The sequence below is a fragment of the Aythya ferina genome (genome assembly GCF_964211825.1).
Source record: "Aythya ferina genome assembly, chromosome: 2".
Classification (NCBI taxonomy): Eukaryota; Metazoa; Chordata; class Aves; order Anseriformes; family Anatidae; genus Aythya; species Aythya ferina.
The window spans coordinates 41101513-41128035 of NC_140297.1; the positions used below are offsets into that span (position 1 = coordinate 41101513).

The 26523-nt window shown below is 42.0% G+C and overlaps 1 protein-coding gene across 10 annotated transcripts in view; it reads left to right on the forward strand.

The window, feature by feature from the left end:
* Positions 1–26523, forward strand: part of RARB (retinoic acid receptor beta) — a 320810-nt gene that overhangs the window by 208274 nt on the left and 86013 nt on the right. The window contains exon 1 of one of the 10 annotated variants that reach the window (XM_084511761.1): positions 23262–23941. The exons of 7 other annotated variants lie outside the window; for them this stretch is intronic. In XM_084511761.1, coding sequence (XP_084367887.1) covers positions 23785–23941 — 157 coding nt within the window. In that variant the 5' untranslated portion in view covers positions 23262–23784. Of the gene's footprint in view, positions 1–23261; positions 23942–26523 lie in introns of those variants that run through there. 2 more of the 10 variants (XM_084511760.1, XM_084511753.1) reach the window with 2 other exon arrangements.

Consider the following 26523-nt stretch of genomic DNA (forward strand, 5'->3'; position numbering starts at 1 on the left):
CGGCGCCGTGGCAGGGCAGCGCAGCCTCATACCCTGGGCTCTTCAGCTCTCAGAAACTCTATCCATCCCTCAATTAGTGCCCTCCCAGGGGTCACACAGCTTGATGACTGGGCTGTTTCTGAGGATTGAAACATAAAGCTCAGGAATTAAATATATACATATATGTTGCTGTCCTGCAAACCTAACAGAGGAGATGGCCAGTGTTAGGAATGCCCTCTATAAATCAACAAACTTACTGGTAATTTATAGAAGTCCTTAGCCTTGTTCTCCTAGTGTGGCAAAAAATAAATAAATCACACAAAACCTCAAAATGCTGCTCCCGTATCCTTCTTTCAGTGTAAGCAGCCTCTGTTGTGCTTTGGGTGAGGGCTTAAATGCAGCAGTAGAAAAGTCTTTGAAGGGGATTTTTTTCTCCCTTCTTTATCTCTGGAATAGGGATTCAGAGCACTGCCTCGTTCAGCTCAGCGCTCCCTGTCACTGATGCCGCGTACCCTTTGACTCCCCACATCGCTAGCTGGCAGGAAATTGCGTACGGTTCTCAATTTGCATGGCAGAAAATAATGGAGAAGAGCTGAGTCTGCTGCAGGCTGGGAGAGGGGAAAAACAAAAAAAAAAAAAGAAAAGGTTTAAAAAATGGGATGCAGCTTTGTTTTCCTTGACTCTCATTGTGCACATTGAGGTAGGCAGAACCACGGGGTGCAGGTGAGACCACGACTTGACCCATCACTGATGAGCCTCTGCCCCTTTAGTGCTTTATGGGCCCAGGGGAAAGGGGCAAATTGCCACAGCGTTCTGGCGTGCTTCAGCCTATATTTGGTTCTCTGATTTAAAGCTGACAGATGTGCAAAATCATATGTAGCCAGGAAACTCCCCAGTGAGGCCACAGCTGCACGTATCGATGAATCAAAGTTATTCCGGTTAAGGCTGGCATTAATTTATACGTGGCAAATTCCCTCCAGATCTGGGTTCCTGGTAGCGTAATGTCACTGAGTGTAGTTTTGGGCATGTTCCACCCGCTCTGGATCAAACCGTGTGCTTTTTGGATGTGGATGAAGATGACTTGTGCATCAGAAGGGCTGCTCTTCTCGGGGCTGGGAGAATGCCATCTACCCTCGTTTCGATGTGGCAGCTGTTGTCAGTTACCTAATCTTATAAATAAAAGAGAGCCAAATTTCCACAAACTGAATCTGCCTCTGTCGCACGGCCTCCTGCAATGCATTAAATGAACGGCATATTTTGTTTCTCAGGACTCTCCCTTTATAACCCGCCATACTGCTTGATTATTTCCTCTATGTTGTACAGGAAACGGTGAGTAAGTGATTAATAACCTGCCTCAGTTTTACTTTCCCCTCTTGCTGCAGCCTTGTCATGAAATAATGTGACCCACAGATGTCTGAGCAGAGCAATACATTGTGCTAATGACAGATGCTGTTGGGGCTTGCTCAGTGAAAGTGAGCTATCAGCAGTGATAGGAGCTCAGGTATTCCAGCAACTTTGATCATCTTTTTTTTTTTTTTTCTTTTTGCGTAAATTGTGAGCATGCTGAAACCCCCGACAGAGCACGGCATAACCCGCTCCAGAAAACAGCCTAGGGGTAAGCACCAGTCCCCGAGGCTCGGAAGGGAGCTAGGAAGAAGGTTTGCTAAAGAAAGAGGCAGAGTTAGCACTGAAAATTAGGATTTGCTAGCTGTAGAAATAGCAGGAGGTGTGTGAAGTGCGCCGGGTATGTGTGTGCTTGCCTTCTTTTCTGCTAAAAAGGAGATGATGGAAAATAAGGCCTCTGCACTTAAACAAATGAAAACTATCAGTCATAGTTAATTATATCAAGCGTGTCACCCTTCACAATGTTTAACATTGTCTGGAGTAGGTGAGTGATGGAAATTAAAATCTCAGAGCTAGTTTTATTAGGATTTAGTTAGGAGGCTGGTGCGCAGGGATTGCTGATGAGAGTATTTCCCAGCAGCAGCGCTGGCGGAGTGGGGGAGATCCAGCCCGACAGTCATTTTCGCAAAGCACGAGGGCAGACTGAACCAAATTACAAGCTGATTGAATCTTTTAAGAATTGCTAATCGTTTCTGCAGTCAGTCTATAATACGCTCTTCAAGCACCAGTTAATGCAGGGGCGTCAGCTGGGCTCGGCGCTGGAGAGAGCGTGTGGCACCGAGCGCTGCCGTGTGTCGCCCTGCCTCTGCAAGCCTGCCCCGAGACCTGTGTTTTCCCCACTGGTTTCCCCAAAAGGTAACAGCATGGTTGAGTAGTGGGGAGGAGCGAGGTAGTGCCAGAATCATGGAATTATGCTACGTAAAGAAATGTGACTGGAGGTTGTTATTTTGGCCACTCTGTTGTGTGGTGAGTCAGTGAAGGAGCCCGCACACAGTGCACACGCTGGCTGCCTCGACCCAAGTTAGGAAGTTCTGCATTTCAGTCACTGCACGGGGAGGGAGTTTGTTGCTGAACGCAGACACCAACTAGAGAAACCTAGAAAATGGTCTACAGGTTCAACAATTTATCTGATTAGCAAATTGTTAAATGGGGACTCAGCAAGGGTTTTGCCTGTTTTTACAGACACGTACATGCAGGTCTTCTGCACCATTATTATTTTGGGGTCTTTCCACTGCCAATCAGAATATAAGTGCACATCAGCATGTAGTTCCTACTCATTTAAAAAGTCACATTGACTTTTTAAAACAATGAGAACAAAGCATTTTTAATTATGAAGATGAAAGGTAAAGCTGAGGTGTAAGTCTGCAACCCAGAGAAAGAGTCACAGTGCTTTGCAACCCTACGGTTGTCTGCTGCAGTTCATACAATCCAATTCTTAAGTAGCCAAGGTCTCGCTTCCTTTTTGTTTCCAAAATGCTCAGGCTCTTTTTCAAAGCTCTTAGCTCAAGGGGATGGAAGATGACCTGCTTCTGTGTTCCCTCTTCTCACCCTTATCTTAAGGCACACCATTATCTCGCAGTAATGAAACCAGAAGACAATGGTAAATAGTTAACATCAAGGACATCAGCAAAACCACCAACAAAATACCTCAGGATCCTGCTCTAAAGAGGTTTCTATAGAACATCTGATTTAGGCATGGCAATTACAAAGAAGCTCAAGTGGTCTCCGTTTGAAATTGCAAATGTACCACATTGCATTATCACAAGAATTCGCATGCAAGAACAGTTTGCAGATGGTTTGCATTGGCATACTTTATGTAAACGCTCTAGGGAACAGATGGCATCATGGGTTCTTGTGGCAAATGTGAATTTATAGTACTCACAACATGCTAAAGTCTTTTGCCTGTAGCTGAAAAGCAACAAAAATGAAGTGGAAACTCAGCCCTGTAAATCAGTGTGCCAGTGCCTTTGCCATTGTAGCTATGGATAACATTTAGTTTAGCCTTTATTGTGAAATTTGTGTACTTTTATTTGCCGTCTACTTGCAATTGGGTGAGAGTGCATGCAGCATGTGTGCCTTTATTTGAGTACACATATGCAGCATTTAAATTAATAGGCTGACATGGTGTTAAGATCAGAAAGTTGAGGTCTCAGCCAGCGTTTGACCCAAACCTTTTGATTTTTTGATCCAAAATTGAATGCATGTAATTCCAACTTGCTGTGTATGCACAGGCTGAGCTGGGGAAATTGATTGATTTCAAAAGGGTGACTTTCACAAGTACTGTTAGAAGAGCTAAAAATAACAACCCCTGTCAGAAGTACGACTTGCTGACCTCTCGGTCATTCTGTGGACGTGTATGCAGAGGCATGAGCATTAGGGCACATCAGCATAAAAAGTAACAATGCCTTCTTATTTGGACACAAGTTGGAATTTGGGCATTTTCTGTAAAGATTCAGCATTATCTAAGAAGTTGAAAAGAGACAGAGAGTAAAGAAGCAGGGGGTTCACTGAAGTCCTTCGGAACTATTATATTGACCTCCGAATACAATTATTATTGCAGTATATTCCCTAATTATTTAGATGCTTGTAAAAATTGATTTTATGTAAACACAGCTCGTTCTGAAACAGCCAGGTCTTTGCAGCGAACATAAGTTGTTTAAAATTTATTGACCTGTCGTTCACATGTGTTACTTTACTAGCACTTAATGGTCTGTTTAGATAGTCTTGGTGTGTATGAACTCCCAGTGCGCTACTCCAAGCACCACACGTTGACAGGTAGCTGCCATGTAGATAAAATAAGGGGCCCTACTCCAAAGCATACAGGGACACACAATCATCAGTTATTTTCTAATCTAAAGCAGGGATTTCCTCGGCAGCCAGAGGAAAAGAAGCGCTCTGGTTTTGCATTATCTCTGCAGCTGAGTTCGACCCCGAATCTTGAACCAATATGCAGCGAGGCTGAAAGCAAACAAACAGGAAATCCAGCGCCGCACTGAATGCAATTGATTTAAGGAGCCTGAGCTCTCAGGGTTTCTTTTTCAATGCGTCACGCAGACGGCATCCAAGATTAGAAACTTACTTGGTCCTAAAAACTTTCCTGAAAGATTAAAGGCTGATAATGGAAAGGTAAATTACTTTTGTAGTAGATAGAGATCACCTTAGAAAACAACATTGTGCTCAAGCCTGCTGCAGTGTTTTTCTATCCTGTTTATAAATAAAGCTGTCTGAAAAGAAAAACTACAACAAAAACCCATTACTTCTTATGGTACTTACTCTCCATTGGCACAAGTGTAATTGCTCTGCTTCTTTCTCTTAATTTTTAGGCCATTTATTTTGTGAGTTGAGATGACTTTTTTTTTGTTTTTTTCTATTTTGGTCTCATTAGAAAGTGGTACCCATGATATGTTGTAGATCACTCTGGCCCAAATTAATCAAGATTTGTTACTCTCTTTCTATACTTATGAAGTTGAGTATCTCCAGAGCCCCACAGTTTCCTGGTTGTTTATTGTGATTGGGAACCAGCAAGCATAGTCATCTAATTTGACACAGACACGATTTGCATCCCTAAAATTCACTACTAGAGTTTCATCTCTCCACCTTAGTGGTTATCAATGTATATATGAATTACGGGTACATGCCACCTATAAAGGAACTTATTTCACTTTAAAATGCCTGGTTTGAAATTGTTGGCCTAAATTCATACTAATACTATATCATGCAATCTAAAAACCTACCTGCAGAATGCTTGTGACCCAAGGAGTTAAGCAGCAATTTTTTTTTGTAGGCTTCTTAAGTAAAATATATATAATGTTACTATTTTAATTCATATATGCAGTTGCACAGTAGTTTTCCTGCTTTTGTGTCAGGCCAAATTCCACTATATTTAACCAGCAGTAATTCAGAGTCACTATTATTTCCAGTGGTTTTACATCTATGTAACTTGATATGACATCTGCAATATGGATAAGAAAAATCAGTATCAAGTTTCATTTGCTGTGGCAATAAAGATGTTTATCCATCCCGATTTCAAACTGTGCTGACTTCCCTATAGACTGAGCACTTCCAGTATTCCTAACTTGTAAAACAACAACAAAAACACAGCTCTTAAATCTTTTGCTCCTGTAGAATAAACATAGCTTGAAAAGCATAAGAATTTAAAACATAAATAGCAATGAAAAATGCTTTAAAAAAGATGAAGAAATTCTGCACATGCAATTTGGCCTGTGCTTTTTTTCAGTAATGCAAGGGAAATTTTTGTACTAACCACCCACTGAAATGGACAATTAGGACTTTAAACAAGCAGGCCATCCTCTCTCACACGTATTTGAACATAATATTATCAACAGTGGAAAGGTCATGTAGACCTGACAGATTATATATTTGGAGTTCAGAATCAAGTTCACAAAAAGGTTTAAACAAACTTACTTGAGAAAGAGATCTGTTAAAAGCCTCCATTGTATTTCTCTGCAAGTTATGACTTTTTTTTTTTTTTTTAAGTTTCATATTTCTTTCATAGTTCTTGCTTAGGAGCAGCATGGTTAGTTCAGGAAGGTGTTCAAGTCCCGCTAGTCAACCTCCAGAGCTGCCTTAGTTTGAATGCTTGTATTTAGTGACCAAGGATTAGCCATCAGTCCTGTTCACTAATTGGTTTTATTTTCAAGTGCTGAATGAGAGCAAATCCTGTGAGGGAGAAGGAAGCTGTAATAAGGTAGCGCCTCTGACAGGCTTAGGTGCAGAGATTTTACTGTTACACCAAAGCTGCACAGTTGTGTAGCTTTTCCCTCTTCGAATATCAGCTACATGGTGAAGTTGACTTTTCAAAGGTTGCTATTTTAAGGTGAAGCCATTAAAACGATTTCTTCCTCTTCTCTGTAGCTCTCATCTCTACACCAGTCCTTCATGCTATGTTATATCCCATGTTGCCTCTGAGGGATAACTGGTAAGTCCGAGGACCATCTGGCCTTGGCCCTCTTTGCCTGTGCTGGGAGGTGGGTGGCTTCATGCCACCCACTTGGTAGCATACACCTTTCCTCCTGGCATTTTCAGGATGAAGAGGGCCTTCAGGATGAGACGACTTGTCTAGAGGTGTTGTTCCAGAAGTAGCTAAGAGCAGATGTGTGTGCCTTGGCTAGGTGATCAACTTCCTTGTCCTCGAAGAGCTCCTGTCCATCTTGACAGGACATCCAAGGCAGAGTAAGGGGTGTGTACTAGGCACATAGAAGAAAAAAATACCTTTGTGGCTAAAGTTCTTCCATTTGCTAGATAGGATCCAGGTTAATGCTGACTGTAATAACTAATGATTAGGTGGAATTGAGACCCAGCTGATGAGAGAAGATGGGGTAGGACCCTCCCAGAAAATAATTCATTATTGGTGTGAAGAGCATTAGCATCTGGATTGTGTCATCAAACTTTAAGGGGAAATCTAGGCTTTCTTACTAACCAGGATGGCATTCTTCTCCTTGATGAGAAAACACCAAAAGTTTCACCATACTCAATATATTATTGTACCCTTTTTAATGAACTTGGTAAAGTGTGACTAGGAAGCTTAGCTCCAGCTGACTATGCCAACGGGGATATTGTGGTTGCAATTAAACTCCAAATAGGTAACCAGAATTCCCAATGTGATAAATTGTCTTCTTGATGTGCTAAAAGGATTTTTTTTATTTTTTCAAAATTTGACTCTGTAAGAACATCATCAAAAGAGCCAATGCATCCCAGGTTCTCAAAATGAACCAAGGGTCAACTGTGTCGTGGGGTTGTGGCTGCACCTTAGCCAATGCCAAGGCCAACAGACAAGGCAGGTGAACTTTGGTAAAATGCCAACATAAATATCCATGCATTTTCTTGCTAAGTGTGGGTATGGCAGAGTGGAATACTGAGCAGGGAAAAAAAAAAAAACAACCACTTTTTTTGCCTTTTCTGAAGTGGCTGTTGCCATACGATCTCTCCATTTAGAGCTAGGTCTAGTGTGCACATAAGCTTTGAGCATGCTGTCATGATCACGACTTCAGATCTTAAGGGGAAGATGGATATGCCACCTTTAATAATGTTCATGTTTTTTCTACGTATTTGGAGATACTTACATCTATTGTTAGATTCAGATCCCACATCCATAAGCTTTTTATTAATTTTTTTTTTCTGGAAAATTTTTCTTCCCACACTGAAGGCCTTTTTTTTATGAAGAAATGCTTTTGGTTCCATTGACGGGACCTTATTAGCAGCATTCAGAAAGCCTCCCAACAGGAAAGTCATGAGCCCTGAAGCTGTAGCTTTACATATATAGCCGTTCCCTGTTTCCCTTCCTTCATTTGCAGGCCTATAAGATCTTCCCCTGTGCTGTTTTTAGGATTATGTTTGTTAAGGATAGTAAACTGAGGGATAAATCAAAGGGATTTTGTGATCATCAAGATTTACAATCATCACTATATTACATACTTGAGTGGGGTTAAAATAACAATTCAATTTTAATTTAAAGGGAGATGGGGTGAGTGTATGAAGAACACTATTTTCCTATAGTTACCTCGTAAACCACAATGTGCAGGATAGCACAGCATGGACGATAATTAGTGAGGCACGCCGAGCTCCTTGTCTCGGAGCATATTCAGTACATCTGCGATGCCTGTTTTGCAAGTCCTGAATTCAGTCTTTCTGACTTACTTAGTGTTACCTTCCCCAAATGCAAAATAAATCATAATACTGGCAGAAAACTTGACATGCTTAATGGTACCAATTTAGAGTATTTCTTTATCTTTTAGTTTCCTAGCCTTTTGACATGCCAGTCTGGGCATGTTTATAGGCCATTCTTCTGAATCCTGAAATGTGAAAACAACTTCTTAAATGAAAACCGAGGTCCTAACTTGACTGCTGATGCCTAAGTAAAGACAAGAAAAAGGGGTTTTAAATCTTAACGTGAAGTTCAGAGATTTGTTGAAACTATTTGATATTCTTCTAATACTTTACTGCATTTCTGTAAGGTAGTATGGGGAAATAAGAGAGAGAGTTTTAAACAACAACAACAAAAAAGCCACCTTTTTATTTAAAATCACCACAACATCCACTGTGATTTGGCTTTGCAATCACAGATCCTCTTCTTTGCCATTCAGTGTCCCATGGCAGGAGCTCCTGTGAAGCTGAAGACTTTGTCATGACAGAGGTATAGTCCTGCCCAGTTTAGCACATTTTAGAAAACTTCTCTTGATATGGTCGGCACTGCTAGTAGACAAATGGCTATGAAAAATAGCTTCTATAGTAAAGAAAGCTTGCATCAACTTGCATTGGCATTTCTCTGCACCCTTGTTATCACCGTGCTGCAAGTTGTCCGTGCTCTTTCTCCTGAGAACGGGTTTGTGCTGCCTAAGGACCAGCACCATTAACGACTGGTGGGCTTGGGTACTGTACATCCGACAGCATTTGATAGCATGAGCACATGGTTCTTGCAGTCGTTTAGCTATTGCTTAGCCAGGAGTGATTATTAGGATTGTCTGGTTTCCTAAAGAACGGTACTGATGCTACAGCTCTGCAGATGGCTGAAGATAAACCTGAGTGGCAGGCACCTGTAAGGCCATGTTGGGATGAGGTGAGTGTTTGTGTATTCAAAGGCAATTTGATTAAAGAAAGTGAAAGAAGCTTCCTTTGGATTTTAAAGTGAGGCAGTGATTCAGAAGTATTAATGTTAAGTCAATGGCTGATGAGAGGCTTTGGAAGGGTTGTTTCAGTCTTGTATAGCAACCTTCTTTTCCTCTTGAGAAAAGAAAAATCCAAGAGCAAAGCTATTTGGTTCCATGACAGGATTGTGGATGTGTTGTAAAGTTGCTGCAAGTATTCCCAAATACAGGTTTTCTCTCTTCTCTTCTTCTTCTCTTCTTGGGTAAAGCACCCAAGCCACAAGGCTTCACAAAGTCTGAAGCATTGGGCAGTGGACCCAGCTTTTGACAGACTAGCAGAGGGCTTACATGCGCATTTAGGTACCAGTGCTGAACTTGTTTCATGCTTTGTTGGGTCTGGACCTAGAGCTCTGGAGAAATTGAGGCATGCTCCGAGTATCTTAAAATAATTTAAAATCACAGTCAGACTCAGCCTTTCTGTGAAAGACATCACAGAATACTTTGGTTCTGTAACCCATATGATCTCTTTATTATCGCCGCTAGCTTTCAGCCTCTATAATGTCCTAAAGAGGTCTGTTAATTATGTAAAAAGCTCTCCTTTATCGGTTGACTGTCTGTGGTTCTCATTGTCACTCCAGTGGCTGTTTTCCTACTTGTCATCTTTTCTTCCTCTTCTAGTTGGGTATGTGTTTGAAGTTAGTTTTAAAGGAATAAAATTACGCCCATTTATTTACATAGCAGCTGTCAAAGCATGATATTCTGTTCTCCAAATGTAAGCAAAAAAAAAAAAAAAAAAGTTCATCCCCTGGTTTCTGGTTTGCTATCTTCAAATTGCAGGGACTTGGGTTTTGTAAACCCCCCTCCTTTTTCTGAATGATGATTAAAAGGAAAAAAAAAAAAAAAAAAAAAGATCTGCCAAGAGCACAAAACCTCTAAGTTATTGTCACACTGGTGTCACTTACTAAAGCCGTGTAATAGGTTTGTGAGAGAGACCTTCAGAAGAGAGAACCGCCTGTGTATCTTCCAGTGGGAGCTCCGAGGAGGAAAGCTGTGCCTTAAATCCTTACGGACTTTCCTTGGCATCAGCTCTATCTCCCCAGCTCCTATTCAGGGCCCACACAAAAGGTTGTTTTGTTTTGTTTTGTTTTTGCAACGAGTAAAATAAAATCTTAACTGTGTTTTGCTTTTTAATATTGGGAGCATAATGAGGTTGCTGAGGAAAAAGAAAGCCAACCAGTAAGCCTGGGATGTCTCTCATTTCTTTAACAGCTACAGAGTGTGTGCAGCTGAGAGCTGCCAGTTGGATCTTAGCAGGGGAGAAACCACTTTAGTTTATTTGGTTTGTATATGGAATAACATTTTTCTTGCCTCGGAATACTTGTTTGTCATCACTCCCCCTTTGTGTTTATGTTCTGCTTGGAAATCGTCTCCGCGCTGTATATGCATTTGCCAGGATGTGCACATAAACAATGTTCCATTATGGCCCCTTCTGCATGCTCCTTATTTACACCATATACATCCCGCAGTAAACACGTTGGGCACTGACAGAGAGCAAACTCTTCAAGGCCCCCCCCTTTTTTTTTTTTTTTTTTTCAGTTAGTCCAGACTTTCTGCCATATGCTTGCTGAGGTCCCACTTCTATTCATGTTTTTATTAGGTAGAAAAAAAGTGTCCAGGCTTCCAACAAAGCAGCTTTTGTGTTCTCTGTCAAAAAAAATCTTCTCCTATGAAATGTTGATAGAAGTACCCAGAGCCCTTGAGGGGGGGGGGCGGGATCTGAATAGCCCCATGGTTAATGCACAGGAGGGGAAGGCAGGAGAGCCCAGCTACGATTTTAGCTTTTTGCGTGCTGTTAATGAATATCGCTTAACACTCCCTTTCTTCAGTTTTCCATTTGGAAATCAGGGGTCACAGCCCTCGTCCTGGTGCTTGTTGTGAAGGCTATGGTTTTAAAGTGTAAATTGCCGTCGGAGCCTTAGCTGGAAGAGACGAAGGGAGCAAAATCCTGTTCAGTGCAACATGAAAGGGAAGTTGGACTGAGAGCATAGGTGCTGTTTAGTAAAACTACAGAAACGTGGTAAAAAGTTTTACAGTGGCATAAATCATTTTTAGTGACTCTGCACTTGAAAATGGTCAGATTAGATCTTTTTCTCATTGATTTCGGATTGGGTTAATGATTCCAGCCCTGAGATCATAAAGCGGTGTAAGATGTAAAAGATATGGGAAAATATCTTTAACCTCTAGATTTAAACTCTGTGTTTCTTTTGACATTGAAATACTGCAATGACCTGGTAATGTTTTCCAATGTTTTAATTTTTGCTGATGTACAAAAATATCACAGAAGAGCTGATTCGTAATTATTACACATGGTATTGCATAAATTTCTTCCTAATTAAAAAGCTTCTAAATTCTGAATAATCAATTTATGAAGGCATATGGTTTTGACAAATGATACATTTAATTTCTAAAGATTTATTAGAAATTTGACCTGCAGCTAGTTAATTATGGGTTATAGTACTGATGCAGTAATGCTGGAGATTGATATAATGATATGGTTGCAAATTTATTTTCGTATCTCCTACCTTAGCAGCAAGACACTGGAGTACACCTATATTTTGTACCGTCTTGTTCATTATGCAGGAAAGCATTAGTTTAATGAGGGACACGAGTATTTGATGGGTATCTGGTAGCACTTGTAGGGGAAGGTATTTTCAGCAGAGTCTAAGCACATTGAACCTAGTCTTTCAGATTTTACCCTTTCAGAGGTCAAGTTCCCAAAAGCGTCCATCATAATTTTAGCTGAATAATGACAGCCAAACATAAATTATTTTCTTAACCCACAAAAAGGACTGGAATTGATTCCTGCTAATGCATTTTTACACAGTGAAGTATTTTTTTGAAGTATTTCTTTTTGGGCTAATCTCCTGTACACTGTATTGAGTTTTATGAAGAGAGCAGCTAAGCTGCTCAAGAAGAGCTGTCAAGATATCGTGCATTAAAACAAATTTAATAATAAACATACTTTAAGATTTAAAAAATATATATATTTTTTTTCTACCCTGCTGGATTTACAAGCAGTCTGTGTGAACCGTAGGGAGAAAATACAGATGAACTTTTGGTGTGTGAAACATTTAGAAAAGAAAGGCACATCTGAAGCATGCGTGTGAGTTCTTCTGCTAGTGTACCAAGGTTACGTGCTATTTTTGAAGCAATTAAGAAAGGAGAAAAAAAGAAACTTAAAGTTCTTTCTGCATTACTTGACCAATTTGATTTTTCATTTTCATACTCTTGGTTTAAATGGGGGCCAGGAGCCTCTGCTGAGCAGTGAATGCCCTCCTGAGGAGGAGATGTCAGTGAGAGGCGTGCGTTAAGGGATCTGCTGCTCCAGTGCTTCCGGGTGCAAGAGCAGTGGGTAAGGAAAGAGGAATGCGAGAAGGCTTGGTCCAAGGCTTCTCCTTCAGATGAGGATGTCCTTGGGTCTTCCAGGGAAAAGGAAAGCTATAGTCTTAACCTTGCTTCTCTGAAATTGGGCCATGCCAATGGTGCCTGCCCTTCCCAGGCTTGGTTACTGCCCCTTGGTCCGTGCATCTGATTTCGGGGTCTGAAAAGAAGAAATGAGATACAAAGTTCCCACCTATCGTGATCAGAAGATGGTCAGAAATAGGTTTATATCACATCAGTCTGATCTCTTTATCTTCTCCACTGGAAACCCAGTAGCTCCTTTTCCTAATGGTATACAGCTGTGGCTCACAGCAGTGAGGTGCAATCGCACAATGCATGCCCTGAGCAAGGACGTGTGCCCTTCCAGGCCCCCTGTTTCATCTCTTCTTCTCAAAGGGGGGAAAGGGGGAAACAGCAGGGCTGAACTGTAAGATTTTAAAAAGGGAGAGCTTTAGGAATCTTCCTTGGCTTGGCTTTTTGACATTTTTAGAATCAAGCTTTGTTATCCCTAATGACTAGGAGAGTGGGCTAATCTTTATGTCATGCTTATATTTAATGCACGCACACATAAATGCAGTGCAGTTCTAAAAACAAAATAAGGAAATTGCTATAATGAAATAAATTAAGATTCTCATGCAATTATTTGCTGCCAGTAATTATAAAGAGCTATTTAAGAAAGAAAGAAAAAAAAAAGTATCGTGAGATTTGCAGGAGAGTTTACAGTAGTCAGCTTGTATAGTTTTGAATGAAAGTAACACATTCTGGGATGGTGTAAACTTCTCTTATAGATTGCTTAAGTATTGCCTACATCAGCTCAGGATTTTTTAATGCTTCAGCAATTATCCATACAGAAGTTGATGAGTGGGCAGAATTTGGGTGAAAGAAACCATTGGTGCTTGATAAATGCAGTCCATATCGGATCCCCACAGACTAAGCATGATCTGTTTTATGAAAAATACATTCAGTGTTTCCCACACGTCACAACATCTGGTAATACTGAATATAATTCGGGTGGATCCGAGCTCCCTGCGCTGTCTGCATACTGTGCCATCAGTATCCCACGGTGAGTTTTGCTTTTACCCTAGTAGCATTCGACTCACTTTTTCCAAATATTTTTTGCAAGCCTACAGAATTATTTTGCGGCAGGGGGAGGGAAAGGTGTTTTGAATCATGTCAAAATACATTTACTGGGAAAGGGTTAATCTGCCCTCAGGAGTTGCTATGTAACTGAGTCCTGCTGGGAGAGTCAGGGTTTCCAGCCAATGAGGCTCAGACCGACAATACAAAGCATCTATCTTGTGTTTCTTACGTGTTGTCAGTTATTGGAGGTTTTCTGAACTAGAATTACACTCCAGCTCCTTTCATACTCTCCTGCAGAGTCTTAAATAATTGTATTCCACACCAAAGTCAGAAAATAACAGTGCAATGGCATACATTTATCCCTGAAAATGTTACTTTTTGACAACTTTGAGCAGTGTGTGGAAAGATCTGTCTTGCACCAAAACTAGAAAACTTTTGAAAGATGGTGTTTCCAAAAGAACTCTGCTTTCGATCCTCAGGAAAGCCTTCTCCTACCTTTATGTCCTCACCTGTGTACTCTGCCTTCAGTACATTTGCTTGTGCAGAAAGAGTGGCTGAACATCTGAACCTTCAGCTTCCTTCCTGCCCAAGATATTTCAAGAAGCCAGTATTGATTTTCACTGTGTCCTGACTAGACTCTCTGTTTAGCTATTCCTCTTCTTAAGTCCACTCAAGGCTTGAGGGCTGAAGCATGAGTTCTTTATTTTCTCCCTTAGAAGAGCCAGGTGTGTTTTCTCAAAGTCTCCCGGCTTAAGGAAAGCCTCAGTGATTGTGCCAATGTATTTGTATGGAAGAGGTGGCACTTCTGAGTTTTTTTGTTGTTTTTCCTTTTTTCCTGGAGGAGATCCACCTAAAGTCCCTTTGAAGGCTGCTGATAAGATGAGGGGGAGACTAAGCCTGGCCTGTAAAAACACTGCTTAGGAATCTCTGCTTCAACTGCTGGGCTCTGATAGGAAGCAAAGGAGTGGAGTGGTATTTGTCAACATGTCACTGCATCCTCAATATGTTTTACACTTCGCTTGGATCTTTGTGCCTCATTTTTTCCAGCGAGGTTCTGCCTGATAACTTGTGTTGGCAAAGCTCTTAGCCTTTCTTACAGGCTCAGGCAGACCTGCCTCCGGCTGACATCATGTTCCAGCATTGTTCAGCCGGCAGAATAGGCTCAAGTATCAATGGTCTGCGTCTGTACTCTTAGCGAGTCTGTTCTAGAAAAAACAAATTAACAAGTTTCAGACAAATTTAGGTACCCAGTAGGTGGAACTTTAACTTCCTGAAGTCTTTAAATGGCACATATTCACTAGCTTGGCATTTAGGATCTTGTCGAAGATAACATGATGTCGCAGTTTTAAGGAGAATTCCAGCGTTTGTCAGAATTGGGAGCACGCATATGCCTCATTCGTGATATTAAACCTCCTGTGGGCTGAGGCTTATTTCCCCATCTACTCGTCTTGATAGTTCCTTGAAGAAGTTGAGCTGTAACTCTCTTATGGTGTATCCTTTAGGACACTCCATGCTGAAGACAGAAAGGATGGATGCAGCAAGGGCTGAATCTTGGAGCTATCCTTGGGAGGGAAAGAGGTTCCTTCTACACATGCTTCTTTGTAGGTCTCCGTATCAAGACAGGCGAAGTTTGTTCTTCCGATAGCCTACAGCTGATAAGAATACATGGAAGATAACATACTGTGAATGCGAAGCCTGCTTCTTAGGATGTTTGCCCAAAACTGTAGATGGATTAAAAGGAACATTTTTGTTTTTAGTGTGACAGCAAGTTGTATGGAGGATTGATCAGCCGGAAGAAGGCTGAAGATATCAAAATGAAGGGTTTTGGTCTGTCTTACACAAAGCAGATTTGATAGCTTTGTAGATCTGTCAAGCCTTATGTGCTGCATTATGTTCTTTAAGACCACCTTGCACATCCTCCCCTACACGTGGTCCCAAAAGGGGAAAAAAAAACCATGATACTGCACAATGGTTGGGGCAATATGCTGTTGACCACCACAGTCTCCAGTTCCACCCCAGCTTTGTTTATTCCCCTCTGTCCCCAGTGTCCCCCTCCATAAAAATAAGTTGCCAGCCATGATTCCCTGAGTGATCGTGGCCATAATACGAGTGGACATCCAGTCTCTTCTGTGCCTCACTGTGGGTATCTTTTAGGCCAACAGCATGGGAATTTGAGGATTCTCTTTAACCAGCATGGGACTATCTTAATCAAGCAGGTTGAGACCATGCAGATTCTGCTTTGTGGATTGAAATTGCAGAGACCAAGTAGAACTTGAGGAATGCACCCAAGAGCAACTTGATTGGTGTATGCTAATATAGTTTGAAAACCAGAAAACATCTTTCCAACGTTTTAGACCAGGCATCGTTTATGCTGCCATTGCTTGTACTGAATGCTGGAGTCAAGCCCAGCCTGATTTTTCCAGTCTGTTGAGATCCCATCTATGTCTGCATGTTACATCAGTGTAATAACTGAGGGTAAGGAAGTGATCTTTCCTCTTTTGAAAGAGTTGTACCTGCAACAGCCTAGTCAGGGACACTGTTACTGTAGCATAAAGGGGATATACTGAATCCCTTACCTGCTCAGCAATAGTTCCCTTAAGATAACCTGTGTGCTTGTAAAACTGACCCTACTAGCAAAGTTTACTTTTCAGGCTACATCAATATAGTTAGTGATAACATCCTAAGAGGATGCATGCCCTCAGTTAATTCATGCAGTATTGCTGGCACATATTCCGCAAAAGAAAGTAGCAGTGACAAATTGGCAAATTGTTTTCTTGTTTGTTTGTTTCTGGGTAACTCTCCATCACTTGCAGCAAAAATGCACGTGTGCTATTCTCCAGCCTGTGCCCACATAGGATGTACATCTCCACCATAAAACAGAGGTACAATTTTGAAGTGCCTTAGAGCAAGAAGCAGGGTAGAGGTGTTTGCATAATGACCATAATTACACGGGACTTTCAGGCTGTACCACCACATTTCCTTCACTGTCCTTACCTCTGCTAGCTAGGTAGATATGCCAGCACATTTTCCAACACTCCTCTGCTGTTTGAGATACCCACAGGTAGGACATTGGATTGTTCTTTCAGAGTTTGATGTAAGCTTGATGGGCAACTAGCTGGGCAGGAGCTGAATTGTCATGAATACGTGCACCAGGCTGCCAAGCTGCCAGTCTGTTCTGGCTTACACTTGTGGCATAATCCAGTCCATTGATTCTCCATCAGGTTTTATGTGACCAGAGCTCTGTGCAGGTGCATTGCTGCTATTTGCAGGCTTCTGGGATCATCCTGTATAGGTTGTCTGCAGCAGTGCTTGAGCACAAGCCCTAAATGCTGCTTAAGTCTGCCTTAGATTTTCAAAGCAGGGCTTACGTAAGGCTCAGTCTGTCAGGATATAGGCCTGCACTGAACTGTAGTGCTAGTTTTTTCTCAGTTAACTTTGGCCTTTTCTTGGAAGAAAGTCACTAGGGCTAATTTTTCCCTAAGAGTTTAAGATGTCATCGGTGAAATCCTAGAAATGCTGTTGTCCCAGTTTCTGTTCTGCTCCTGGTTCCAGCTGGGGTTGTAAGATGTCTGTGTTGGGAGCTCTGCTTACTTGGTGCTTTCTGACTTCATTTACATGCACGCTGTGAGGTGCCTTTCAGGATATCAGAACAACGGGAGATATTACCCTTCTGTTAGGCAACTTTTGATTTTTTTTTTTTCCTCTTGAAAAGGGCAGAAACAAAGCAGTTAAATAGCCTTTTGGAATCTCTGTTGTTATTTTTAAAAGAGCTCTGTGCTCTTTTGCCTTCAGCCAACTACGAACATATGCAGCGTACAGGAAACTTTATTGTTAGAAGTATTCTCTGCAGTTTAACATTCAATATTTCTACTTGCTCTTCTGCTCTTTCTTACCTCTTGCTTCTACTTACAGTTTATAGATCTCCCAGCCCTCATTCTCCCCGGATTATATAATGCAATGTGTCAGTGCCATGCATGGCACCGTAGTTACCTCAGCATTTCCATTATAACTCTCTGTTCTGAGGGATTTATAAGCTAGCAGTAAAAATCTCTTTCTTGGCTAAACCTTGAAACAACAGTTTCTGGTCATTTAAAAAGAAAGCAAAATGAAACAGAACTTTTTTTTTTTTTTCCCTTCTTTTACTGGCAACCATTTAGCATAGTGTTTGCAGGATCTCCCAAACAGCAAGTGAAGGCTATTCAGTATGCAGCCAATTGTAAATGTAGTAATACTTTCCTTTTTTTTTTTTTTTTTTTTTTTAATCTTTCAGAAATACATGTCATCCAGGCTTTAGGCTGATGATGTCATTGCTTGTTTGCCAGCCTTTCTGGAACTGGCAGCAGCCAGCCTTTTGGGCCTCAGAGGTGCAGCTTTGACTATGTTTTCCTCTACTCACAGCATGGATAAGTTTTATGGTGTTGTGGTTTCTTGTATGTCTTTTTTTTTTTTTTTTTAATATTCATCCGTCTTTCTCAGGCTGAATAACTTTCTATCTCCTTTTTTGTGACACGGAGCTACAAATTTATCAGGATCCAAAAAAGATCTTGGGTATACATGAATATCTACAACGTCAGGGTTACTACTAGAAACAAATTTGGAAAGGATATTAAATCTCATGCTCTAATGCTGACGTGACTCACTGCTAGAGAAGAGGCTACTTGGGAACCTGTGGGTGAGTTTCACTTTGCCAGTCCCTGGGGATTCCTGCATTTTCCTTAGGAAGATCTAGTAGCAGTCAGTCTTAGAAATGGGCTGCTGAACCAGATACCCTTCCAGTTTTATCAGCCAGGGCAGTTCTCTTTCCCTGGCTTGGGGCCAAGGGAATGTAAAACGCAGAGTGGATTTTGAGAAACATGGCAGCATGCTCCAGATTGTGGAGATGAATTCTTCTCATTGCCTTTAAGTTAAGCAATCAGCTATAAAGGCATCTCTACAAATACATACCCCCCAATTACAACAGACAAAAAGCCTTTTTTATCACTTCAAGTGACTTGCAGGCTTGTTGCATGCCCAGGTTCTGGAGCTGACTAACTCTGCTTTTCCCATCTAAAATCAAATATTGTTCTGCTCTGAATACTTTTTCGCCAATTGCTGTTACATTTCAGGCCTGAAGTAATTCTTCCTGTTACGTGCAAATTCCTGTTTCAGTCATTGTGAGTTGCGCATAGTAGCGTACAGCAGTCACAAGAAAACTCTTGACTTAATTTCACTGTACTTCATGATCATCCATGCCATGCGTGTCATTTTTGTGCCAGTAATTTTACTGTTTTTCTTTTCTTGGGGGCCATTCTTGCTCAGGATTGATCTCCATTTCATCAGAACTACCTTGGAGTTTTAAATATGCAACCATCACTGTGTCCAGTGATTTTCTTCCCCAAAATGTTTTAACATCATTCTTGTGCTTGAGATATGGGGAAAACTTGCTACAATGCTAAAAAAATACGTGTAGTGTTATGGTGATTCAGATTCTTGGATTTGAAACCCCGTATCACCAGTTGGAGGGGAAAAAAAAAAAAAGAAGCACCAAGGCAGACAAGCACTGTTTCATATTAACATCTATTCTCAATGAAGAGGTAAAAATCAAAGCCCCTGTGTGTGAGGCAGGGTTAGTGAACTGCCAGTGATTCTCCCAGCAACTGACACAAAGGAATCTGTGAGTATCAAAGCTGAGGCAGCAAGCTTAGTGTCAGCTCTTGCCTAGGGAGTAGAAGAAAACATCACTTTGTCTCTGCTTTCACTGCTTAAACACACACATCATTCACTAGTAACCATTTACTCTGCTGTCAAAACTGTTTCAAGAGAGTGCTACGTTTGATTAATAGTAAAATGCATGCATGCAAAAAAAAAGTATGCCTCCCCTGAGGTATTTCGTTTTAGAGAATTTTTGCATGTACTTCTTAATTTTTCCATGCTATAAATACGCCTGTAATGCTCCAGGAGCACCGCGTTGCTCGCAGTAAAGTCATTTTTATTTAGAGAGCCTAGTGCACTAATCCTAATTCTAGTTAACTCTCTCTCTTGGTGGAGCACATTACGGACTCCTCAGACTCCTGTACTGACGAAAAAGTGACCAGCACAAACGTGAGCAGTGCATGATTCATAGTGCTTCTCGCGGAATTGTCCAGTGGGTAATTGCAGTACAAAAACCAGAGAAACAGATGTAGACCCTAAACCTTGGCTGTAAATTTTTGTTTTATGATTATGGGTTTCAAATGTGCTATGTCACACTGACAAATATACAGTAACACCAAAGGAAATAGATTTCTGACTTGAACTTTTGCTTTTTTATTTCACTTGTGGCTTAGAATATGTTTATTGTAAAGTTTCTGCCATTGCAGTCTGAGAGAAAACAGATCAAAGTGGTGATGTAAAATCAAAATTTCTTTGCATGGATAAAGTGGAAGGTATTGGAGGGTTGTTTCCTACTTGCACCTCTGTATGAGCTGGGTAGACATTTAAAATATGTGGCATTACTTAAAGTTTCATTACATTTGAATGAGGGGGCTATCAGTTATCACAATAGTTATGCTTAGTCCTGATCTAAATTAGAAAATATCCACTGTTTTATGAGTGTAGCTTTTCCTGATACCCTGTTCAAGAAAAACAAGCATCACGCCATTTCAGAGTGAATTATGAGATACATAAATTACTGTATTGTAGAAATAGTATGTGAGCAAACCATTAGACTATTTGAAGAATTCGTTAATTACATGTGGTTTTAGTAATAAGTATAAGCATTAGCACAACTATTATTCGTAATAAAACATGATGAGCTACCTGGCTCATTTAGATACAGTGTGAAAAAGCAATCTTTTTCAATTCGTATGCAGTTAAGCATGACTTCCTGACATTTACTTTCAGAAGTTGCCAGTCTCCGTTTTGAGGCACAACGGGCAGCTTTTATTTTTAAATATGGTTTTATAGGGCTGGTAATGGAATAAACAGAACTGCATTTCTGTTTGTATGATTTTATTTATTTTAACTCACATGGGCAATATGTTTTTCTTGGCATAAGCTTAGGCTGTTCCAAGAGCCCTGGTCTGCACAAAACGCTATTTTCTCCCTAAGTTGGAGACTGACAAAACATACTGTGTTTTGTATGATCCCTTCCAATTATTTTTATGATGACGCATTGCATATTCCAAACTTCTCGTGCATGCTGTATCATCTGGTTAGAAAACGCTGCTTTCTAATTTAGCTTTGTTACTCAAAACAAACCAAATTGCAGCAACATAGGCAGCTGAGATTTTAACAACAAAATTAACCACTTTTCCACTTGCCTTTATGCTATGGAGAATTCTGCTTGCTGGGCTGAAAATGTTTAAACAAGCCTTCCCTAAAGGATGACTTTTTGGATAAACATGTGCTGAGCATAATTTTCAGATTACAGAGTGTCAGGGACTTCATTAGCTTGAGGACTTCCAGCATGGGGGAGGACACCCTGACGAACTTAGAAAGTCCTTAAAAAGTGTTAAACTTCAGCTTTGTCCATCTTCTACATAGAGGGAATATGGAAAAAGACACTGCCTGCTGCAGGGACAGCTAGAGTGCTCCTGTCTGAGGGGGAAAAAAAGTGTTAAGAAAAGCTTTTGTTTTTATCTTTTCAGGCAGATTTTCTTTCAGATTACAGCAGGTCTTTTTGCTGGCTTCTTGTCTGCAATATAGATGTATCAGTTTCAAGGGAGCAAGTGTGCATGGGTTTTCTTTTTTTCTTTTTAATATTCTTGAACCTTTGTGAGAAGTTTTGTTAATGCAATTTACAGGCATTGTCACAGAGCTCTCAGATCATCAAAGGACTTTTTGTAGAGAGAGGACATCACATCCATTAAACTGGTTGCACAGGTCCAAGACTGAATCTCTCTCCGGTATTTCTTTACAGTCCTCAATTGTGTGCCTTTTCCTTGCTCGGTGTCCCCTGCTCAGCCGGACTCTGATCTTGGGGTTTTAGAAAACACGCAGTAATGGAGTGTTTCATTTTTCAGCTTCCTAACCTGAGCTATTTTTTTTGATTTTCAGAAGTGCTGCGAAGCCACACAAGTGACTGGAGGGGAAAAGGGAGGGACGGCTGCAAGGCAGAGAAGGGAGGGAAGCGCTGGCCTCTCCTGGAGGCCGGGCTCCTTTGTGCCTCTGGAAACCTCACTCTGGGCTCGTCAGAGCTGAGTGCTGGCTCTGCCAGAGGCTTGGCTCATTTGCTTAAAGTAAAAGCACGCATGTGGTCATTTAGCTCATGTACTTTCCAGCGGGGCAGAGGGAGCGTTTCCAGGCTCATCGATGTTATTTTTCATTTTTAAAGTGCGTGTAGCAATAAGCGCTCGGTGGAGCCTCTCTGCAAGCAGGACTTTGCAGGAGGTTGTTATTTACAGGAAAAAAAAAAAAAAAAAAAAAAAAAAAAAAAAAAAAAAAAAAAAAAAAAAAAAAAAAAGCCAGAGCTTTGCTCAGGCCGGACACAAAGGGTAGGCCAGGCACAAAGGGTGGGCCAGCAGCGAGGGGAGCACACCACGTTGGCTGAGGGCAGCCCTGGCACCAGGGGTGTGGGGCATCCCGGCCAGCAACCCAGCAAGGCCTTGTGTCCCGTTCCCCTCACAGGGCCACACGGGAGGGCTGCCAGCAGTGCTGCTGGGTGGGCTTTGGGGTGTGCCGCTGGCCATGAGGAGAGGTGGGAGCAGCCCCAAATGCTCTCAAAATGGCGGCGGGGGAGGAGGTGGCGGCTCCTGGGCACAAGGGGCAGCCGGGTCCCCTGCCCGGGGGCAGCCACGCTTTCGGGGCCACAGGATGAGCTCCGAGTGTGTCCAGCCCCCACAAAGCTGCCCGTTGCCTTTCTCCCCTCTCACCCCACAGGGAGCTGGGGCTCATTAGCCCCATGAAAGCTGATACAGCCCCTGGAGCCAGCCCTGCCCCTCTCTGCTAATCAGAGACAGGCGGGACTGGGACCTGCCCAGGGAGCAGCAGTGGGGCAGGGAGAGGAGGGGGCTGCGGGGCTGCCTCCTGCCCTAGGCCAGGCTCTGCTCTTGCTGCCCAGGACCTCCATGGGCACGGGGCAGGGATCCAGCTCAGCAGGGAAATGTGGGAGCACTGGGCAGCATGGCCCAGCTCCTCCACAGCCATAACACACCTCTGTGTGCTTTAGGGTGGCAAAAGGGGTGGTGAGGAGCGATGGGGAGCTGGATGCCCCCCTGCCTCACACACACACACACACACAGCAGGGATGGGCCCACAGGGTCGCTGCCAGGCACAGGGCTGGTGCCAGCCATCAGTGCTGTGGGCGGCAGGGAGGAGCGGTGCCCCCAGCAGCCAGGGCAGAGCTGGTGTCGGTGTCTGCGGTGCGGCTCACGGCCTCCCCGGGGAGCCAAGGAATGTGGCGGGGGGAGAAGGGAAGCGGGGAGGGGGCCCACAAGTTGCAGTGAAGGGAGCCAAAACCTGCAACCCCTCCGCTCCCTGCAACCACCTCAAAACAGCGCTGTGCAAACAGCTTCCCGACCAGCACAGGGCCCCGTTTCTATCCCCTCCTGGTTTTAATTTTATCTTTTTTTTTTTTTTTTTTTTTTTAATTATGATGATTTAAATTTTATTTTTTCATCCGTGCCCGCTCGCAGCCGGCCCCGGCGGAGCAGAGCGGGGCGACCCGGGGAGGGCTGCAGCTCGCCCCGGCCGCCCGCTGGCTGCTGGCTGCCGGGCTGCTGGGAGTTTTTAAGCCGTGTGAGAATCCTGGGAGCTGGTGATGTCAGACGCCTGGGTCATTTGAAGGTTAGCAGCCTGGGAAGGGTTCACAGAAAGTTCACTCGCATATATTAGGCAATTCAATCTTTCATTCTGCGTGACACAAGTAGTAGGAAGTGAGCTGTTCAGAGGCAGAAGGATCTATTCATGGCTGAGGGGGATCCAGAGGTCCTACCGGAGCGGTTTCGTCCCCGGGACTCGGGCCGTCCGCGCGGCACGAGGAGCGGCACGCAGCCGGCGAGCGCCTGAGGAGCGGGACTGGTTCTAAAGAAATTTTGGGGGAGATTGCTCGGAGCTAAAACTTGGAATGCGGCTCGCTTCCCCCCATCTTGCTGGATTGGCTGGGCAGCCTGGAAAATGGTAAATGATCATTTGGATCAATTACAGGCTTTTAGCTGTGTTGTCTGTCATAATTCATGATTCTGGTCTGGGAAAAAGACCAACAGCCTACGTGCCAAAAAAGGGGCAGAGTTTGATGGAGTTGGGTGTACTTTTATGTGCCATTTTCCTCCACACCTAGAGGAAAGCACTTTTGCAGGCATTCTGTGCAGGGGGAATCATGTTTGACTGTATGGATGTTCTAGCAGTGAGCCCTGCTCAGATGCTGGATTTCTACACTGCGAGTCCGTCTTCCTGCATGCTCCAGGAGAAGGCTCTCAAAGCATGCTTCAGTGGATTGGCACAAACAGAGTGGCAACACCGGCACAGTGCTCAATGTAGGTCCCAACTGTTATTTTTCCACTTTAAAGCAATTATGATTATTTGCATGTATTTAAAAAAAAAATACTTGTAATTAACTGCAGGGGTGAGGAGGGGTGGGGGGACTTTTGTGCAGAATGTGGTTTGCAAGCGTTTTTTTTTCTCCTCTGTCAAGGAAGGAAAAAGGAAAGAAGCACCGAGCTTACTGTTTATCCCTTCATATGTCGCATATTGATCCTTAGAACTAGTTGGGAAGCCAAGCAGGAACACACAAAATTACAATATAATACAGCACTTGTAAAACTCCAACCAGTGAAGGACGAATTTACGTAACATCTCTGTAGTCGTTGTTGTTTTTTTTTTTCTTTGCCTCCGTAATCTAATTTTGCACCACGTTTGATAATCTGGATGCTTGTTGTCTTGAAGTGCATTTTAGCAGGGCAGCCAAGCAATTAAAATGCTGCTCTGTGCAGTTCTTACAAAGACGTTGAATTGCAGTGGGTAGGTGCCAGTCCAAAAATCAAGCAGGAGTTTTAAGTTTCCTAAGAAAAGGCAATATTTCTTTGTACTGACCTTCCTGCCACCTTTCTTCTTCACTTTGTTGCTCTAAGTAGTTGCTGTTTTGCTAGAAAACTACTTACTGTGAACACCCTTTGAGTTTAACCATCAATTATTTCTATACCTTGAGATTCAGGCAGGGTTACACTGGCAGCAGGGGAAGAAGAGTTAGTGGCAGGACACTTCTGAAAACGTATTATTCTGTTAGAGGGTCTTGATTTTGTGCTGAAATGCATAGGTGGCAAACAATGGCAGAATTTTAACACCACAATTCCAACTTTGAGAAACGACAAGAAGTGCCAGAAAGCATCACCTTTTACTCTGCATAAAAGCTCGCAGGATGCTTCACTGCTCTGACGGTGATTTAGATAAATGACTTGGCTATCTATCAAAATGTTTTTAGTATGCTCTCGGGCACTTCAGTACACCATTAACTGCATAATTGTTTGAATTTTTTGTTATGCACTGTGTTTAAAAAGTTGCTTAGTAATTAGAATAGTTCTCCCTTCAATGTAGTTTATCTCGAGAAAGTGAGTGGGAGTGAAAAATAAATTTAAAAAATGGTTGGTGAAGTAGTGTTGTTTTTCTCTCTTCTCAAAAGTTTTCAGTCAGCCTATGACATTTGTGTGGGCTGAGCAAGGAAAACAGAATCGTAAAAATCAATGCCTACCAGCCTACAACGCTGCAAATATTTTGATGTCTTTACAATTAAAATTAGACTGCGAGGTTCAGCATGGGATGTTTATTTTCTCCACGCCGTTCTCAAAGTGCTTCAAACGAGATAGGAAACAAAGCTCTTTCTTCCAAATAATGTTACTAGCTATGGGAGAGCTGCAGTGGGAGGGGGAACAAACAGATGTTTCACTAAAAATGTGCTTTCCTCCTATGGTTTAAACTTTCGTATAACTTTGGCGGGGATATTGTGGAAACTTAGAATTAAATAAACTTTCCTGAAGTAGGAGGAATAAGCGATGATAAAAAGCTGTCATTTGCAAAATAGTCTTTAACTAACTTCTGGTTTCAAAATGTTCTCTTCATTCACTTCTATTTTGTTAATAACTAGGAGCATGATTCTTAAAAACAAAATATATGGTGTTTGTTCTTGGAGAAGTTAAACACAGGATTACCCTTATCAGAATGGAATGAGTGGTAAATATGTCATTTGTTTAGGGCCTGTGATAAGAGACAAGTGTTGATAACAGCAAAGTTTAGCTAGTCAAAGAAACTTGTATTAACTAAAGTAAATAAAAAAATACAAGGAAAATGCATTCAGGAATCCAGCCCCATAACTTTGTAAGCAATGGGATTAATCTTCACTGCATGGGAATGTAAAATCAGGCCGAAACCTGAATTACAATACGGTGGCTGTAATTTAAGCTCTGAAATTTAATGGTATATAAAAATATGGAAAAGCAATTTAGTTAGTCTAAATGAAGAGTTCTGTTTGATGTGTAGAGCAAGTTGTGTTTTTAATTTTGGAGAAAGTGTAAGCACTTTATGAGTGTGGATGAATGTATGTACACGGATTATAAAATACTCAAATTCGGAAAAAAATGTAAGATTTTATGTTGTATCGCCTGCAAATAACATCAAAAAACAGAACTTTTGTGGTACAGAAAGCTCTTGATGGTTTAAAGGTTGCTCCAGTGCTTACAAATACAAAGATAACAATGTTTAATTCAAACTCAAGTGTTTCTCCCTTTTTATGAAGAACTCTGCGATTAAATGAAATGTAATCATAGCCAAATTTTGAAATTGCTAGACGTGTAATAGATATATATATATATTTTTTTTATCTAGTTTATTGTTTTATTTTTGACTCTGCCATAAAAGCAGTACACCTGCAGCCATTGCTCTAGGCCTGAGAAATATTGCTTTGATAGAGATGTGATTGTGGAGTAAAAGGTAAATGGTTGTTAAGGGAATAATACCTGAACAGTGCAGGCTCAGAACAGCCCAGCAACGATCCCGGGCAGCAGCAAGGTTTCAGCTGAGATGCCGGCAGAATTGGCCATGGCAGAGGGCGAGGCAGAACGCTGTA